The sequence below is a fragment of the Acomys minous genome (genome assembly GCF_964271855.1).
Source record: "Acomys minous genome assembly, chromosome: 2".
NCBI lineage: Eukaryota > Metazoa > Chordata > Mammalia > Rodentia > Muridae > Acomys > Acomys minous.
This window is the reverse complement of record NC_140484.1, coordinates 14,507,627-14,522,462: the sequence shown is the minus strand read 5'-3', so window position 1 is coordinate 14,522,462 and position 14,836 is coordinate 14,507,627. Positions and strand designations below refer to the sequence as shown.

At 49.6% G+C, this 14,836-nt stretch overlaps 1 protein-coding gene across 1 annotated transcript; it reads right to left on the bottom strand.

Moving 5' to 3' along the window:
* Positions 1-7,600: 7,600 nt before the first annotated feature.
* On the bottom strand, positions 7,601-12,852 carry LOC311579049 (uncharacterized protein C10orf95 homolog). The gene has a single exon (XM_084749256.1). The coding sequence runs from the start codon at positions 8,838-8,840 to the stop codon at positions 8,208-8,210; it is 633 nt and encodes a 210-aa protein (XP_084605382.1). The 5' UTR covers positions 8,841-12,852; the 3' UTR covers positions 7,601-8,207.
* Between the last annotated feature and the right edge of the window lie 1,984 nt (positions 12,853-14,836).

The window sequence follows — 14,836 nt, the reverse complement described above, 5'->3', positions numbered from 1 at the left end:
AGAAGAGGGGGAGGGACAGGCTCATCTTCTCCTGGAAAAGCACTGCTGCTGCCAGACTGGCAGGGTCAAGAGGAGGTGGGGGTGACAGCTACTTTGAACTCTGGCTAAGCCGACCTCTGGAAAGGGACCAGTGGTCTCCGCCATGAGCCTCGGGCCCCTGCCAGCCCTCCCTTCTGGGTCCCCTTTCCTCCCTTCATTGCACAATACTGATGACTGTTCCCTCCCTACGCCCCCGTTCCCGGAACTTACAGGTTTCCTCAACAGGGCCACCTCTAGTTCTGAGCCAAGACCCCTCCCTGCAACCCTCCCTGAGGCTGGGCCTTCCTACCCCCGCCCCCCAACTCCCCGTTCTTGCTTGGTTACTACTGAGTGTAGCTAGATAGCATTAAAAAACAAACAAACAAACAAACAAACAAAAAAACTATGCTGAGTTCTCAGGGGGAAAAACGATCCCAAAGATTTCCAGGGAGAGCCCCTCTATTCCTAACCCAAACTCTGGTGGAGACCCAGAATGTGAAGACTGGGCCAAGTTCTGGGGCGCAGGACAGAAGGCAGGCAGAGGGAAGGGACTACCACAGGGAAAAAGGCAAGTGGCATTCCCACGAGTCTCTACAACGGTGGTTCTCAGCCTTCCTAATGCTGTGACCCTTTCCTCAGGTTGGGGGTGACCCCCCCAACCACAAAATGATTTCCACTGCTATTTCATAAGTGTAATTTTGCTACTGTTATGAATCATAATGTGAATATCTGTGTTTTCTGGTGGTCTTAGGCAGCTCCTGTGAAAGGGTTGCTCGACTCCCTAGGGGTGTGGACCTGCAGGTTGAGAGCCTCTGCTCTAGACTATGTGCTAGAGATCATAGCTAACCAGGCTTTGCCTGTAGCTCCTGGTGTTATGTCTCCTACGTTCTTACTTTTCCCTGCCCCACGATGGGAAGCAAGGCAGCCACCGAGTGCTGCTTGAAGCCCCTGGCACAGGAGTCGTGAGGTCAAGTGTGGGCTCCCCTGTCTTATTCCCTTAGGTGACTTGTAGGCTACAGGGTCGCCTTGGCTGACAGGAAAGACTAGGAGCCTGTGCTGTCCCCAGCCCCCTGCCTCAGAAAAAGGCATCAGGGCAAGAGGTTCCTGGCATTAAGAATATCGAAAGCGTGAGTTCAAGGCCAGCGTGGTCTACAAAGGGAGTCCAGGACAGCCAAGGCTACACAGAGAAACCCTGTCTCAAAAAATACAAAAATACAAAAATTCGCCGGGCGTGGTGGCGCACGCCTTTAATCCCAGCACTCAGGAGGCAGAGGCAGGCGGATCTCTGTGAGTTCGAGGCCAGCCTGGTCTACAAAGTGAGTCCAGGACAGCCAAGGCTAAACAGGGAAACCCTGTCTCCAAAAACCAAAACCAAAACCAAAACCAAAAACAAAAACAAAAATTAAAAATAAATTTAAAAAAAAGAACATTGAAAGCACCAGAGGGCTGAAAAGGGGAGGGGGAGGGGTAGTTAGCCACTGAAATACGCAAGGGGACATTTGGAAGAATGGGTGTGTGTGTTGAGGCGGGGTTGTCCCCAGCTCTGGCTTGAGGTCAGAAAGGGCTCTCTGGGCAGCAGGCAGCATGCCTGGCCCTCCCACACCTTCCTCCTTTCTCAGAAGAGCCTGTATGGGTGGGTGGGGCCCTGGGGCAGGGTAGGGGCCCATTTAAGGAGCTCCACGAAGTGGCACGTTGCAGATCCAGACCCAGGGATGCCAGAGAAGAGGCTTTAGTGGGTAAGCGGCTTCTCCTTTCCCAGGATTCAGGCCCGGCTGTGGGGAGGGCGACTCCTGAGTCTGCTGGTTTGGCTGTCCCTCTCCGGGGACTTGTGGGGACAGCACCCAGCTGCCCCATCCACTCCCCCAGGAAATGGAAGTGCATTTCAGGAAGGCTTCCTCTCCACTCTGCTATCCCAAACACTGGAGACCTTCATCCCAGCGGGGAGATTTCCCAGGGACTGAAAACTCCCTGACAGCATGCGGCTGTCTTGGAGATCCCCTTTGGTTGAGAGAGCTCGCCAACCACACACACATTGTCAGGGGCGGATTTTGGCCTTTTCTCCAGACCCTCGCTGCTCTATCCCTTATACTTGTCCCACCACAAACACATAGGGGCAAGCAATAACAGGCCCCGCAGCCACACCCAGTCCCTGCTGCTGTCCCCTGAGCCCCTCCCCTCACACTCTACTCCCTTTCTCTAGCTTCGGGATCCCAATTTCAGTTTTAAGCCCAGTACCCCACCACAGAGGGGATAGGAAGTGTTCTGAGATCCCAGGCTACATCCCGAGTCTCAATTTGTCCATGTTGGCATGGGGGGCGGGGAGGGGGGGAGGCATTTATAGAAGGGGAACCAATGAGATGGTTCAAGGTGCTTAACACAAAACCTGAGATCCACGTGGTGGAATGAGAAAAAAAGAAAGAAAGAAAAAAAAAAAAAAGGACAAAACCATCTGACCTCACATACCTGTATGCATACATCGCCTGCGCGCGCGCGCGTGCGCGCGTGCGCGCACACACACACACACGCACACACACGCACATACACTGAATACATACATGTAAGGAAAACCCACAGAAGAGCCCTCTGGAGGGCAACAGCATCCAGGCTGAGAGAACACTGGCCACCTGGCTCTGAGAACTGAATTCCATAGGCCGCGAGCTCTTGTAAATGCCCTAGGGGCTCAGTTCTGGTGCCCGGCTGTGCTAACCCTTCAACACCAAGGCTAGAGGGAACCAGGCAGCTGTCACTCACAGCTTCCCAGCAGGTGATCCTGAAGGCTCCCTGGTGACCCCTCTTTTTGTTTGTTTGGGTTTTTAAAAAATAGAATATTTATTTATTATTAAGTATACACTGGTCTGCCCACATGTACACCTGCAGGACAGAAGAGGGCATCAGATCACATGCATTCTAGGTGGTTGCTGGGAATTGAACTCAGGACCTGAGCCATCTCTCTAGCCCTTCTTTTGTTTTTGATTTTGTTTTTTTGAGACAGGGTTTCTCTCCATAGCCCTGGCTGTCCTGAAACTCACTCTGTACACCAGGCTGGCATCGAACTCAGAGATCCATCTTCCTCTGCCTCCCAAGTGCTGGGTTTAAAGGAGTGAGCCACCACCTCCAGGTTCAAAACCTTTTTAATAGCATTGTCTTGGGGTACTCTTCTGCTCAAAGGCTTCAGTGGCTTCCCCCCCAAAAATCTATGCCCTAATACCCCTCCCCCTCTGAGACAGAGTCTTATATAGGCCAGGATTCCTGTATCACCAAGGATAACCTTATACTAATCTTCCTGTCTCTGTCCTCCGAGCGGTTAAAGGCGCGCTGCACTCTCTCTGCCCTCTATCTGCTCTTGTCGGTGCTCTGGAATTACTTCCACTTAGCTTCGGGGCTGACCTTCCACTGCTAGCTCCTCGGTGATAACCTGCTGCAGCTTCCTCCTGCGGTCCTGCTTTCACTCTTGCTGTCTCCTGCTCAGCCCTTCTTGGATGACATCTTCCCTTACCGTCTGTCAGAGTCCTGCTTGTTCCTTGAAGCTTCTTTCAGCTTCCCAACAGAGCTTAGATGCCACGTTCCTCCCTAGTGGGGTAGATTCATAGCCCCTTACTCTGGTAGTGTGTAACCCCGTGTTCCCCACGTGATAGTTCCTCAGTGCATGCTGTTGCATGGGTCTAGGGTACGAAGAGAATGTTTGACCTAGAGATGAAAGTCAATCAGATTACATTCTCACTCTGTAGCCCCGGGTGAGTTGTTGGATTCACATAGGACTGTGTGAGACTGAGTTTCCCCCTGTATTAGTGGAAATAATAATTATATCACATCAGAGTTTTGTGAGCATAAACTTTACTGCATAAACTTTACTGAGTGGATAAGTGTGCACAGGGCTCTAGCACAGTCCCTACACATAGCAAGCCCTAGGAAGTGTGGAGACTATGCTTCTTATTCTGTTCCTTAAAAAAAAAAAAAAAAAAAAAAAGGAGTGTGTGTGAATGTCTGTATGAATGTAAAAATAGAAAATATCTAGATATGAATTTTTTTCCCAAGATAAGAGTTTTTCTGTGTTATCTCAGTTGCCCTGGAAATCACTTTGTAGCCCAGGCTGGCCTTGAACTCAGAGATCTGCCTGCCTCTGCCTCCCAAGTGCTCGGATTAAAGGTGTGAACCACCACACCCAGCTAAACATGATTTTTAAAAATCCTACTGCATAAAAGACAGAGGCAGGCAGATCTCTGTGAGTTCAAGGCCAGCCTGATCTGCAGTGTGGCCAAGGCAACACAGAGAAACCTTGTCTCAAAAAACCAAATTAATTCTTCTCTCCCTCGGGAGAGTGAGAGGGAGGGAACGCAGTCTGAGTGGACTTCAGGCTTAAAAAAAAAAACCAAATTAATTAATTAATTCTTAAAATAGTTGCTTACCTTATCAAGTAAAATAAAATTATATTCCCTTTTTCTCCCCAATCCTTTCCATTCTTTCTTTCTTTCTTTTTTTTAACATTTTGCTTTTTTTGAGACGGGGTTTCTTTTCTGTGTAGCACTGGTTGTCCTGGAACTCACTCACTCTGTAGATCAGACTGGCCTGGAACTCACAGAGATCCACCTGCCTCTGGCTCCTGAGTGCTGGTAACTAAAGGTGTGTACCAACATGCCTGGCTTTTTGCCAGAGGGTTTTTTTTTTTGACATTTTATTCATTTTTATTCATTTATTTAGTATGCATGTGTCCAAATAGGATCTGAATTCCAACCTTAACACTCACACAAGAAGTTGGCATAATGGTGCATGCTTGTGAGCCCAGCTGGGCATAGGAAAAGGAAGGAGACAGTCAGGCTCCCTCTGGTTCTAGCCAGTCAGCAAACCCCAGGACCCTAGGCGAAACGGTGTCTCAAAAACCAAGATGGGCTGAGGAGTGAGGCCGGGAGAGATGGCTCTTGGTTCCTAGCGCTCTTCTGGAGGCGCCTCACAACGGAAGTCTGAGTCCAGGGAGGATCTCACACCTCTGGCTTCCTCAGGCAGTCACAATGTACATGTATATGCGCACATACGCTCCACAGAAGTACAAACACATAATTAAAAATAATGAAATTAAATATTTTTTTTTCCCAAGACAGGGTTTCTCTGTGTCACTTTGGCTGTCCTGGAACTAGCTCTGTAGACCAGACTGGCCTCGAACTCACAAAGATCTGCCTGCCTCTGTCTCCAGAGATTAAAGGCCTGTGCCGTCACCACCACCCAACATAAAATTAAATCTTAATAAGGTGTAGGCTGGTGGTGTATACACACACACAGGGACATGCACACACATGCAGAGACAAATGAGATGAAGGAAGGATATTCTCAACTAATTAAATCAACATCTAAACATTATAGAATATTATAAAATGTACAATTATGGAAATACTGCATTTTTCAACCACATTTATGAAAAAAAAAAGACTAGTCAGGTGTGATGCCCATGTATGACTCCAGTAGGCTCAGGTGGGGGGTGGGGAGGTGGGGGGTTGGGGGAGGGTGGAGAGGGGAGGGGGGAAACTGCTGCCAGTTTGAGGTCAGTCAGCCAAATAGCAAGACATTCTTTTTTTTTTTTAAGATTAATTTATTTATTATTATGTATACAGTGTTGTACCTGCATGTACACCTGCAGGCCAGAAGAGGGCATCAGATCACATTATAGATGGTTGCTGTGAATTGACTCAGGACCTCTAGAAGAGCAGTCAGCGCTCCTAACCTCTCAGCCATCCCCCAGCCAGCAAGACCTCCTTTATCTGAAAATTAACTAATTAATTAATTAATTAAAGTTTCAACAAAAACTGGGGTAAAAAGCCAGGCATGGTGGTCCACACTTTTAATCGCAGTAATGGGAGGTAGAAACAGGCGGAAATCTGAGGTCGAGGTCAGCCTGGTCTATAGAGGGAGTTCCAGGACTGCCAAGGCTGCACTGAAAAACCCCGTCTTGAAAACAGAACAGAACAGAACAAAACAAAAAGTGAATCTTTGCAGGTTGAGGTGGGACACTAGCGGCAGGAGGATCTCTGTGAGTTCGAGGCCAGCCAGGTCTACAAAACTGAGTCCAGGACAGTCAAGGCTCCACAGAGAAACCTTGTCTCAAAAAACAAGGAACCAACCAACAAACAAAAAACCCCAACCAAACAACAACAAGAAAGAAAGAAAGAAAAGAAAAGAAAAGGAAAGAAAAGGAAAGGAAAAAAAAAAAGTAAATTTAAAAAAATAAAGTAAGCCAGGCGGTGGTGGTACATGCCTTTAATCCCAGCACTCGGGAAGCAGAGACAGGTCAATCTCTATGAGTTCGAGGCCAGCCTGGTCTACAAAGTGAGTCCAGGACAGGCAAGGCTACACAGAGAAACCCTGTCTTAGAAAACAAAACAAAACAAAAAAAGTAATTTGCCGGGGGTGGGGGGTGGAGGTGGCTCATACCTTAATGCCAGCACTTGGGAGGCAGAGGCAGGTGGATCTCCCTGAGCTTGTAGCCAGCCTGGTCTACAGAAAAACTTCCAGGACAGTCAAGGCTACACAGAGAAACCCTGTCTTGGAAAACCAAATTAAACTGGGCGGTGGTGGCAGAGGCAGCAGATCCCTGTGAGTTCAAGGCCAGCCTGGTCTACAGACTGAGTTCCAAGACTGTTGGCTCTGTTTATTAACAATTAAACTTTATTATACAACCCAACTATCATATACAAGAAGGAAAAAAAGGTTAAAGGGACAGAATAGTAAACCTTTTGGAATCCGTTCCGCAGGACGGGTCCTTAGGTGTCTCTGTCCCAGGAGCTGGTCCGGTCCCTTCCTCTCTCTGCGTGCCCTGCTCGCCTTCACCTGTTGTTTTTTCTTTGCCCCACCTTCCCAGTCACAAGCAAAGGGCGGTCTCCTCCCTTCGAGGGTCAATTAGGAAAACAATAGCCACGGTGGGGTTCCCAGGTCGGCTTCCTGAATTCCAAGCCCAGGAAGGCTCCAAACAGTCTGTCACAAGGTATTCATGGCTTGCCCCAAGGGTAAAGCCTGCTAAGACTGCTTCCACCTGTGACAAAACTTAATCTTTCCCACACAAGACAGCTAGAGCTGTTACACAGAGAACCCCTGTCTCATAAAACAAAAACAAACAAATAAATAAATAGAATAATTAATTAGTTAATTAACTTGGAGAAATGGCTCAGTGGTTAAGAGCACTGGCTGCTCTTCCTGAGGTCCTGAGTTCAATTCCCAGCAACCACATGGCGGCTCACAACCATCTACAATGGGATTCAATGCTCTCTTCTGGTGTGCAAGCTCTATATGCAGATAGAATACTCATATACATAAAACTAAAGAAACAACGACCCCTGTGTGGTGGTTCAGCACTCGGGAGGCAGAGGCAGGTGATCTCTGAGTTTGAGGCCAACCTGGTCTACAAAGCAAGTCCAGGACAGCCAGGGCTACACACACAGAGAAAGCCTATCTCAAAAAACCAAAAATTTAAAAATAAAAAATAAAATAAAAAAAGGAACAAGCTTTAAAAAAAAAGAAATACAGCAAACATTTGTTCAAAAAATTAAGTTATTTAATAAGATCATTGATATGTGTATACATAATGTATATATATATAATGACATTGCCCCAAAACATGTGATAGTGAAGGGGCTCAGAGAAGCTAAAGAATACGGCTAGAAAAATGTCAGAACCAGCTCTACAACCTAGCTCACGGGCGTCGTTTCCCAGTTAACTCCCACACTCCAGAACTACCCTAGGTCTTCCATCATCTTTGGATAGTGAGTCCGGGCAGACAGGTCTATGAGATTGTCCACGGCACACTGTGGAGGTGCTGCTGAAGAGCAGGTTGGGGAGGTCAGGGTCCACACGGAGTAAAGACTCGCGTTACACAGATGGCAAAGCGTCCACTTCCCAACATAAAATCTATCTCGCAGTGAACACCGGATTTCACGCATTTATTTACTTCCCTTTCCAAGCTGGGGACCGCTGTGGCTCCCTGGGGTTTGTGGAGAGGAAACCAAGTGGGAACCACACAGACGGCTAAGGTGGGGGAGGAGAAGTCACTTCAAGACCCTCTGGACCGAAGTACCTTTCTCTCCCTTCCCGCACCGTCCAGCAATAACTCAAGAGAAATCAAGGGGCGGCGTTGGGAGGGTTTGGGGGCGTTAGGGGGGTTGGGGGAAGTAGGGGGACGAAGCGAATGCGCAGGCGCAGTGAGGAGCTCATCTCAGCCCTTGCTTTTTCTTGGGGCGGCCGCGCTGCACCGCCTCCTGAGCGGCCGGGCTGTCCCCGCTGTCGCCGCTGGCAGGCCGGCGCACCACGCGCCGCGCCACCTGGTATTCGGGTTCGCCCACGCGCGGTGTAGCCCGGAGCAGGTACTGGCCGCCGCGCCGGGTGACGCGCACGTCGGTGCGCGGGTAGGTGCCGTACACGCGCCGCAACTCGCGGCGCACCGTGTCCGGGAGCGGCAGGGGCGGCCCCCGCGTGCGCTCCACGCGGCCCCAGCGCAGCTGCAGCTGCAGGCTGCTGCCCTCGGGCCACGGCGCCCAGCGCTCGGTGTCGGTCGGGGGCTGGGATGACGCGGACACGCCGGAGGCGGGGAACAAGGAACCAGGGGCCGCGGCACCGGGCGGCGGGAAGGCCCACCACGGCGGCCTGGAGACCAGGGCCGCGGCCGCACCGTGGAAGCAGTGGAATTCTCTCGGGGCCGCGCTCAGCCCCGGCGGCCGGCTGCAGAAGTTGTGGGTCTGGATGGGTGGCAGCAGCAGAGGGGCGGGCAGGTAGGTGTAGTTGACGGTCTGCAGCCCAGGAGGCCAGGCGCCCTCCCCGGGCGGCAGGCAGATGTAGGAGTACATGGCCTGACCCTCAGGCGGCGAGCATTCTCACGGGATCCAGACCTATGGTGGATGGGTGTATGGATACATAATTCCTAACAACCACGTGCCGCTGGACCCCGTTCTTAGGTCTTTCGTGACTGCCCCGATGGCTTTGAGAAACCTTTCGAGAGTCAGGCGCTGTGCTCCTCACCTCATCAGTTATTTCCAGGCTGGAGATATTGGTCTGTTGCTCATAGAGCCCCAGATATGCATAAAGCCCTGGGTTCGACCCCCCAGCACCATGTAAACCGGATGTGATGGCTCCTGCCTGGAGAGGCAGGAAGGCCAGGAATTCGGGTCATCCTGTCTGAGAACAGCCTGAACTACACGAGGCCCTCTCTCAAAACAGTTTCGAGCCCTCAGCCCCTGCTATGCGTCCCGCTTTAACATTCACTTGCCTCTTTCAGCTTAGTGGGATTGTTCGCCAGCCTTTGGGAGAGCCAGAACAGTCCAGAACGGAGCTTCTCTCCACTGCTTTTCAGTTGTGTTTTCCCCTCCAATGTCCAGCCCCTGCCACACCTCCCTGTTACTAGGCAGCAGAGAGAAACACCTTGAGTGGCCTAGGAGCCAGCCAGCCTGTAATTGATGTAGACACTAGGGTGCAGTGGCCCCAAGGTATAGCCACAGACCTCCCCCCCCCCCCCCAGAACACCGAACACTTCGCACCTCTTTCCCGCCAAGTCCCATGGTGGCTCACAGACACCTCCAACTCCACGTTCAGGGGATCTGGCCTCTAAGGGTCCCTACACGCAAAGCTCATAAACTTATGCAAGCAGACTTGTAATGTGAATAAAATAAGTTCTAAGTCTTAAAAGAGCAATCTGGATTACAAAGGAGCCCAGTGTAGTTTGAAGGACTTCAAACATGGAAGAGGTCCAGAGTCATACCGATGCCATCCAGAGAAGACTCCCCACCGTTGTTGGCTTTGTAGACTGAGTGGTTATCATGAGCAAGGAGCTTCTAGAAATCAGAAAGTATAAGACAACAGGTTCAACCACAAAAGCCCACCGAGGGGAAAGGAGCCCAGCCAACACCTTCCTTTTAGCCAGTGGGACCCATTTAGACTTTCAGCCTCCACAACTGCTAAATTTGTCCTGTCCGCAGCCATTACGTTTTCAGTTTGACATAGCACCAAAGGAACTGCTGATTTTATAACTTATGTAACTTTGTCCCCCTGGAACCAGCACCTGAGGAGTGCCCTCGGTTACCTGTGGGTTGCTCTTATCCCAGCCAGGATAAGTGCCAGACAACACTCAAGCTGGGCCTGAGCAGGGAAGAGCGACTTGAGCTTCCTATGGGCACCTTTACGCTTTGCTGGCCTGGCGGGAGGGTGGCTTAGGCACAATGAGGAAAGTAGGAATCAAGCTGTGAGTTGGTGTATATTCACCCTGATTCTAAAAATACCCTCATATTTTGGGGATGCTGTGCTTTCTTTAAAAAAAAAAAAGAAAAAAGAAAATATTTAGCCAGGCGTGGTAGCTCATGCCTGTAATCCCAGCACTTGGAAGGGAGAGGCAGGTAGATCTCAAAAATAAATAAATAAATTAAATAAAATCATAAATTTAAAGAGTTCCTGGCCAGCCAGCTAGAACCCATCTCAAAAGTCCCCACCCCCTCCCCCAGTGGAGAGCTAGCTCAGCAGTTAAAAGCACTGCCTGTTCTCCCAGAGGACCCTTGTTCCCAGCACCTACATAACAGCTTACAAACATCCATCTGTAACTCCAGGCTCAGATCTCTGTGGGCTCCTGCACGCACATGGTGCTCAAACAAATATTCAGGCACATTTCAGGCTGTGTGTGGGAGCCTGGGGCACGGGGAGCCCCAGTCACTGAGCACGCAGTCATAGAAGAAGTGAAGTCAGGAGACGGAAGGAGCTTGCTTTTTGATAGTGGTGTGTGAGTCATGGTCTTTACAGTTAGTCAGACCAATGCATTCCTTTTTGTTTAAGCTGCTTTGAATGCCTTGTTCCTTCCACCCCACCCCAGTGATACACACTTGAGTACTTTCTCTCAGCATCTTGTGAAACGTTTGAATACAGCAACCTTAGTTTCAGTTAGGGAGCCTCGTGATCAAAGTAGTAAGTAAAGTAAATGGGAGAGATACCCCAATAACAAGGAACAAGGAACTCTGGGAGAATAGGAGAGGGCCTAGGACAGAGAGGCAGGAGGCCTAGGAGGGAATTTAAAGGGCACTACTTGTGTTATTGTCTTCTTCAAGGACTGAAGGGGTCTGGCAGGGGGTTTTGCCTCCAGGACCACAGTATCATAGCAACTGATCACTTTGTCTCCAACATTTGAAGGCTGAGGGGCCTGAGTGTAACCATGGGGCATAAAAATAAGCATGAAGGTGCCGGGCGGTGGTGGTGCACGCCTGTAAGCCCAGCAGTTGGGAGGCAGAGGCAGGCGATTGCTGTGAGTTCAAGGCCAGCCTGGTCTACAAAGTGAGTCCAGGATAGTCAAGGCTACACAGAGAGACCTTGTCTCCAAAAAAAAAAAAAAAAAAAAAAGCACAAAAGACTCAGGTCTTTCTTCTGAGTCACTCTTCCAAGTCCTCCCTGTCCTACCATTTTATCCCCAAGGACGGCTAAAGAAAGACTCAAGGGGGTCGGGCGTGGTGGCGCACGCCTTTAACCCCAGCACTTGGGAAGCAGAAGCAGGAGGATCTCTGTGAGTTCGAGGCCAGCGTTGTCTACAAAACGAGTCCAGGACAGCCAAAGCTAACACAGAGACCCTGTCTTGAGAAACAAAATAAAACAAAAAAGGAAAGACTCAAGACTTGCTTTGTTTGGTTTGGTTCGTTTTTTAGTTTTTCTTTTTTTCTTTTTTTTCTTTTTTTTGCCTCGAACTCACAGCGATCCGCCTGCCTCTGCCTCCCGAGTGCTGGGTTAAAGGCGTGCGCCACCACACTCGGCTTCAAGGCTTGCTTTGAAGTGAACGCGTGCGCGGACCAGAGAGAAAAGCATAAGGAAAACCTGTAACACATTTTACAAAGGGCTGAATTCTGACTTTTGGTCCTCCTCTCACAGCCAGGAAAACATCTGTGGAGAGAAGGGGTGGGGATGGCTGAGAAATGTCCGTTTCCAGATCAGGACTGCGTTCCGGAGCAGGAGGGGTTTTAGCAGCTGTTTAAATCTAGAAGAGAGAAACGTGCGTGGCTTAGACAGGGTGAATAGGCTGAGCGTGACCTGGCAGCAGCAATCTTGAATTGTCACTGATGATTGTTCTAGGAAGATTTTCCTGAATAGTTCCTCAGCGCATTAGCAACAGACAAACCATTAGAAGGGCATGTGGAGGGCTGGAGAGATGGCTCAGAGGTAAAGAGCACTGCCTGCTCCTCCAAAGGTCCTGAGTTCAATTCCCGGCAATCACATGGTGGTTCACTACCATCTATAGTGAGATCTGGTGCCCTCTTCTGGTGGACAGGTGTATGTGCATTCAAAACACTGTACTTAATAAATAAATCTATTTTTAAAAATTAGAGGATCTGAGTTCAGCTCTCAGCACCAATGTGCTGGCTCAGAACTGTCTGTAACTCCAGTCCCATGAGATCTGATGCCCTCCTCTATCTTCTCTAGGCATTAGGCATGAACATGGTACACATACATACATGCAGGCAAAACACTCATACACTAATAAACAGAAAAAATAACTTTTAAAGATTGAGCTGGGTGGTGATGGCTCATAACTTTAGCCCTAGCGCTCAGGAGGCCGAGGCAGGGCCGATTTCTGAGTTCACTAAGCTGGTTTACAAAGAGTTCCAGGACAGCCGGGGCTACACAGAGAAACCCTGTCACAAAAAACCAAGGGGTTGAGGGTGGAGGAAGCAGGGACGTTCTGACTAGGATGAAGTGACTTTTATCCTAATCACAAATGACACACGCTCCTAACTCACACTGGAGGGATCCAGGTGTATCAGGACCATTGTTTGTGTCTGCAAGTCTTGGAATAAATTTCATTCTGCAATTTTCTATCTGTATGTGTGTTTTGCTTCCATCTCACAGCACATTGGAACAAGTCGTTATATACTTGGATGGGGTTATTTCAGAACAGGGGGTGCACAGAGGAGGGCCTGAAGGAGCAGAGGAAGAAGAACGCCTAGTAAAGTGTGGGTGCCAGGACAATGTGGGGGTCCCTGAGGACTGGGTTGAACAGGCTCCTGTGGGACCATTTGCTGTGGTAAGCCCTTTGCTGTGTTGTCACAAAACTGAGCAGGGACAATATTCCTGCTGCATAAAAATTAGCGGCAGCAAAAGGCACAGGGGTCAGCAGCACTTATCCTCCTGCACTTTCCTTGCCCCTTTGAGACAGTCTTATGTAGCCCTGGAAGTCACTGGCTAGCCAAGAATGGCCTTGAAATGACCCTGATGCCAAGTGCTGTGGTGACAGGTATACCCAGCCATGCTCACTTTATCCTGAACTGAGCCAGAGACTCACATATGCTAGGCAAGGACTCTGCCACCTGAGCTACAGTCCCCTGAATTTTTTTTTCTGCTAGGCTCTATGCAGCCCTCGTTGGTCTCAAACTGTGACCCCAATGCCCCAGGTGCTGGGGCTACAGGCGTGCGACCTGAAGTGCGGAAGAGGAAGGACACCCCTGGGACTCAGGAGAGGAAGGGTCTGGCCTGTTTGGGCATCTGATTGGTTGAAATTTGTTGAAGGCCAGGCATGATGTCATGCATCTTTACTCCCAGCACTTGGGAGGCAGAGGCAGGTGAATCTCTGTGAATTCAAAACCAACCTGGTCTACAAAAGTGAGCTCCAGGACAGCTGGGACTGTTAAATAGACAAACCCTGTCTCAAAAAGACAAACAACCAAAGATCTGTTGACTTTGCATCTGAACCTCAGATTTTTCTTTGGTTGGTTGGTTTTCTAGACAGGGTTTCTCTGTTTAGCTGTAGCTGTTCTGGACCTTGCTCTGTAGACCAGGCTGGCCTTGAAAGCAGAGATCCACCTGCCTTTGCCTCCCTAGAGCTGAGATTAAAGGCACCTGCTGCTGCCACCACCGCCACCTGTCACAGCCACCACCCAGTGATTATGTTCATCTCTAAGTGGAAATAATAGCATCTACTTGCCGTGTATAATTTGAGGAAGACACATTCAAATCAGTGTACCTATTAGGCAAGGTACATAATAGTGTTTCTTTCATTTGTGTGTATCTCTAGCCCTGTTTTGTTTTGTTTTGTTTTTCAGTTTGAGATAGAGCTTAAATTCACTCTGTATTCAGCACAGACTAGCTTTGGACTTTTTCTTTTAGACTCACCTTTCTGTGTGGCAAGAATTACAGACCATGCCTTTAATCTCACCAGCTAGGAGACAGAGATTAGCAGACCTCTGCATAGTGAATACCAAAAGAGCCAGAGCCACACAGACAAATCCTGTCTCATAAAAACAAACAAACAAATGACAGCAACAAAAACAATTACAGACCTGCGTTATCAGGCATTGAGTTTCTTTTTTTCTTCTAATTATTTTTTGTTGTTGTTTGTTTGTTTTTCGAGACAGAGTTTCTCAGCCTTGGCTGTCCTGGACTCACTTTGTAGACCAGGCTGCCTCTCGAGTGCTGGGATTAGAAATTCTCGCCCTCTGACATTAGGAATGGAGAAAAGGAGGGGAGCGTCCCCAAGAATAACTTCATTTGAGTTGAAATGACAATTTTCTTGGAGGTAAAAGAGAGGGGATAAGTCTGTCAGGAATCCAGGCAACCTGCTCCTGTTGGCGGATACCCAATTTCTTTTGGGTCCTTAAGGGAAAGAGCCCAAGACAAACATGGCAGCGACAGCCTCAGGCGCGGTCACCTGCCAGAGCAGCGATCGGGAGAGCCGCGCGGAGCCAATAGCTGGGAAGGGGCGGGGGGGAGAGACCGGGGAAGCCCAAGGCTGCTAACGCGCAGGCGCGCTGGCTGGCACCTGGCTCTCGGCAGCCGCGGAATTAAGCAACGCCTGCCAGGATTGCGGTGAGCTGCTGGCCCGCGGCCC

What these genes read in the sequence shown, in the direction of transcription:
- LOC311579049 (XM_084749256.1), bottom strand. Translation starts at nt 8,840, where the DNA reads ATGTACTCCTACATCTGCCTGCCGCCCGGGGAGGGCGCCTGGCCTCCT.